This window comes from Humulus lupulus, chromosome 3 (assembly GCF_963169125.1).
Source record: "Humulus lupulus chromosome 3, drHumLupu1.1, whole genome shotgun sequence".
Taxonomy (NCBI): Eukaryota; Viridiplantae; Streptophyta; class Magnoliopsida; order Rosales; family Cannabaceae; genus Humulus; species Humulus lupulus.
Window position 1 is genome coordinate 237424990 of NC_084795.1, and position 4885 is coordinate 237429874.

General features: G+C 38.5%; 1 protein-coding gene across 1 annotated transcript; it reads left to right on the forward strand.

Moving 5' to 3' along the window:
- Positions 1-3259: 3259 nt before the first annotated feature.
- On the forward strand, positions 3260-4587 carry LOC133823496 (F-box/kelch-repeat protein At2g44130-like). Its single transcript, XM_062256301.1, has one exon. The coding sequence runs from the start codon at positions 3352-3354 to the stop codon at positions 4384-4386; it is 1035 nt and encodes a 344-aa protein (XP_062112285.1). The 5' UTR covers positions 3260-3351; the 3' UTR covers positions 4387-4587.
- Positions 4588-4885: the final 298 nt, after the last annotated feature.

Genomic DNA, 4885 nt, shown 5'->3' on the forward strand with positions numbered 1-4885 from the left:
CATCATCTGAAGTTTCCTTCTTTTCTCTGGAAGATTTCAAGGCAATTTATTTCTCCTTGATTTCTTCTATTTTACCTTTTTTATCTGATTTGTTTGTTTAGTTCAAAAGTTCGAAGTGAACCCATCAATTCTTCTACTTTCTTTTTGTCCAGGTCTTTTGCTTCTTCAATTGCAGTGAGCTTAGTCTGAAACCTTTCAGGGAGAACTCTAACAATTTTTTGAACCAAAACATTCTCTTTGAGTTTCTCGCCAAGAGCAAAATATTCGTTAGCAATATCTGAAAATTTTTTCATAAAATTCAGTGAGGGTTTCATTTTCATTCATTTTCAAATTTTGTTGTGAGCATAAACAAGCCTAGAACGCTTGACACCAGCAATTCCTTCAAATTAGGTTTGAAGGATTTGCCAAGCATCTTTGGCCGAAACACATGAAGAAATCAATTTAATGTAACCTTCACCAACACCATTAAAAATAGCATGTAATGCTTTTTTATTGTAACTGGACAGTTTATCTTCTGCATCAATCCAATCAAGTTCAGATTTTACCTTAGTTACATCATTGTATTATGCTGGAGGAGTCCAACCACTCAAAACATCTCTCCAAGCGTTTTCATCTTGAGATTTGATGAAGGCTCTCATTCTAACTTTCCAATATGGATAGTTAGAATCATTGAGTAAAGGGGGGCGAGTTATGGAACCTCCTTCTCTGAAAAAAGACATTGTAAGAACAAGAACAACAAGCGAAATAAACCAAGATCACACTCAGAAATGAGTGACCCGCTCTGATACCAATTGAAATTATGTTTTTAGTGTAATTACCAAATTAATTAAACCACGTGAATTAATTAAGCTGCGAAATGGTAATAAAATGTTCAAACAAATTTCAGATCTGTCGGGACAGAATCCGAACTTATCACGACAGAAACTGAACACAATAAAAAGATTATGCAAAAACAATAAAGAACACAATGAATTTTTACAAGGTTCAGAAATCCTTTCAGATAACCAACTTCTTGGGGCCACTCCCAGAGAATAAAACCAATTAATAAAGAATCACAAGTACAAAATATTGACTTAAACAATACAAGACTCCCTCTTGAGATTTGTCGCAACTTTGTTGTACTTCTCTTCACTCATCTGATTCTGATTGAAATGTTCAACCACTTGAACTCCCTTCAATGGACAGCGAGTGCTTGCATCCTCCCGACACAAGGCTTGTAAAAATCCTCTCCGGAAGACTATAAGAATTGTGTTTGTTGACGCGGTTCTTCGCCAACAGGTAATTAAGAAAAGAAGAGAAAGGGATTAACGCTTAGATTGAACCGAAACAGATATATGATCTTTGAAAATGAAATGGTGACTCAAAGTACGTTTTTTAAGTGGTTCAAAGGTTAAAATCCTTCTACTCCACTAGTCAGTATTATTGCTATATACTGGGTATTTGATTATAGAGTATTTCTTACAATTGAGAACCCAACCCCTATTAACTCCCATGTTCTCCATATTTATAGGAGAAGGCACCTGGAAGTTGGTAAGAAGGTCATCCTGTGACCTTCTTACCTATCATGTCAACTCTGTGACATTCATGATTAATTCCTAAACCTGACACATTAGTGTGGTCAAATCAATAAGTAAGGGGATAATGGGCCGCACGGCCCAACCCAGTCGTGGGAGTCTGAATACGCACATTCCTGCTGCGTGTTCGAGAAGTCAGGGATATATCCAACACGTGATGTCCGATATATGCACGTTTACCTTGCGTGGTTGACTTTATAAGGGGTCACAGCCTCTAACTCCAGCTCGTATCACGAGCTGGATCTTCACTCGACCTGCGGCCTTTCGGGTCCAGACTCAATCCTTAGGCAATCTTGGCGAACCCTTTGGTTACCCCGAGCTAAGGAGGTAGGACCTTACGATGGCAGCTTCGGTCCTGGGGATGTCTGCCTGGTAATCATGATTAGGCCGCACCTCAGCTCGCTAATCAGCCCGAGGGAAAATCAGGGCGTACAGTGTTCAAATTACAACATGTATTCACTCATGAAAGTGGTATAAACTCACCACAAAACTAAACACTCATTTTACTACAAGATCACGTGAATACAATGATATTGAATACAAACAAGGAACTCTCACAAATATTACAATTAACTCACAAACTATGCATCCAAGAGTTCACTTTTTCTCAAGACCTTAGAAGCCTATTTATAGAGTCTATTTCTTGCTCATAAAGGCTGAGAAATAATCTCCTAATAAAAGCAAGAATATTTGAAGATATTCTTAATTAATGAAGATTTGTCATTTTTAGATTATTCTAATCCGACAGGTACAGATTTGGTGGGGACAACTAATACCTGTGTCAGATCAAATTTCTCAATATATAAATAACAATTAATTACTTCAAATATTTAGTTTCCTGAAATTTATTACTTTGAGCAGCACGAAAAATAAAAGACAAATATTCCAGAAATGATTTTGAGTAAGCACAAAATATTTTTCTTTTATATAACCAAAATATAAATTCTCTTTAAAAATATATTGTGATAAAATCAAGCTAAATAAGGAATTATATGAAAACCTTACAAATTAATTAAAGACATTAATTTTGAAAATCACAATAATAAGAATTTAAAATTATCTTCTAAATAAAAATATATTTTTATAAAATTGGCTGATTTTAGAATTTACATAATTAATAATATCTATTTTAATTAATTTTAAATGTATATTATATTAAATATTTAAAATAGTCCATGTAACTAAACAAATCCATAAAACCAACCAGATATTTTTTAAATCATATGTATGATTCAATTATGACAATGATTCATTCATTTTATCCGCATAGGCTAGTATATATTATTTGATTTGTTTTCTGTTTTGGCGATAGCCTTAAAACCTTACCGCAATAAGTATAGTTCCCAATCAAATTAAACAATATGATTACAAATTATTCTTATCTCAAACCTTTGATGGTTTCCGTAAATAAAAATCTTGATATTCCATGAATGTGACACCCATGAATGTGACACCCTCTCCAATTAAATATCATCTAGCATTTCTTTTTTCAAGTCCCTCATTCATCCCTTCATCCCCAAGAGTGACGTATTTTATATATAATAAATAAAAATAAGCCCAGGAATGAATGTGGAAACTAATGTCAAATCAGAGTGTGCCGCGTGTCATCTGATCTGTTTGCGAGGGAGCCGCGGATAAGAGTATCCACAGATTCAAAGAGAAATTGTATAAATATTAAATAGTGTTGGCAAGGGGTGACTCATATGGGGATCTATAAAACCGAAAGTGATCAACTCTAAAACTACTTTCATTTTCAAATAGAAACCTTCTACAATATATGACTGACTTTACCCAGTTAATCTCTGAACTTCCCGACGATCTGGCACTCGAGTGCTTGACTCGTTTTCACTACTCAACTCACCGAGTCTCTGCTCGAGTTTGCCGATCATGGAGACTTCTCTTCCAAAGCCCACAGTTCTACTATCACAGGAAGCTCGCTGGTCATACCCGTAAAGTAGCCTGCTTGGTCCAGGTACTCCCGGGTCGACCCGAAAGTCGACCCGAATCGGACGGCCTCAAACAGGCGCCTCCACCTGCTTACGGCGTCTCGATATTTGACCCCGTGAGTGGCGAGTGGGACTGGGTCGATCCGGTTCCGAAATACCCACGTGGGTTACCCTTGTTCTGCCAGGTATCGAGCTCGGAGGGGAAGCTCGTGGTCATGGGAGGTTGGGACCCGGCGAGTTACGAACCGGTTAAGGACGTGTTTGTCTACGATTTCACCTCTCGGGAGTGGAGGCAAGGGAAGGACATGCCGGAAGCACGGTCGTTCTTCGCCGCTGGTGAAATGGACGGTAGGATATTCGTCTCCGGAGGCCACGATGAGAGCAAAAACGCGATGTGTACGGCGTGCGTTTACGACGTAGGGAAGGATGAGTGGACCGAGTTGAATCACATGAGTCAGGAGCGAGACGAATGCGAAGGGCTGGTAATCGGTTCCAAGTTCTGGGTTGTAAGCGGGTACCGAACCGAGAGCCAAGGTAACTTCGAAGCCAGTGCTGAGTGGTACGATCCGGAGTCGGGGGAGTGGCGGCGAGTCGAGAACGTTTGGAAGACGACTCGGTGTCCGAGATCAAATATTGGGGTGGGAAAAGATGGGAAGTTGATTTGCTGGGCTGATTCTGTGTCGGAAGTCCGGGTCGGGGCGTGCGGAATCGAGCTGGGCGGGCAGACTTATGTATCCGGATCGGGTTGTCAAGGAGGGCCACAAGAGTTCTTTCTGGTTGAAAGGCAAAATGGTAAAATGAACAGGATTGAGGTTCCTCAGGAGTTCCTGGGGTTCGTACAATCAGGCTGCTGCGTGGAGGTTTGATTATATATCGAATATTAAATATGTAAAATATGAGTCCTTTTTGATCGCGTGTTGTTGCTTTCCCAAAAAAGAAAGAAGAATGCTATATGTAATCTGTAAATGGAATATTAGAGTTGTATCTCTGTTGAACTTTTTTTTATCATCAGAAGCTAAAAAGATGTTACCATATCATGAAATTCCACTTTTTTTCTTTCTTTCTAATTTTGTCTCATGGATGAAGGCAATCAGAAAAGTTTAAGCAAAAAGAGAATTATCGCTGTAGATACTATATAATTTTGATATTGACCTGCATATTGTTCAAGATAATGCTTCGTTGAAAAACTTGTGTAATTGTTTTTGGAAATGATTATATGATTTATAGTCTCTGGAGTTTTGACTGCCTGCCTAAAGTTTGATTAAATGCGTCTTTGAGGGACTCTTCTCTTGACTGCTTCATGAATTGGTTTTTATTCCCAATTCTGATGCACTGGAATGGAATGGGTGAGCCAAACTCAAACCC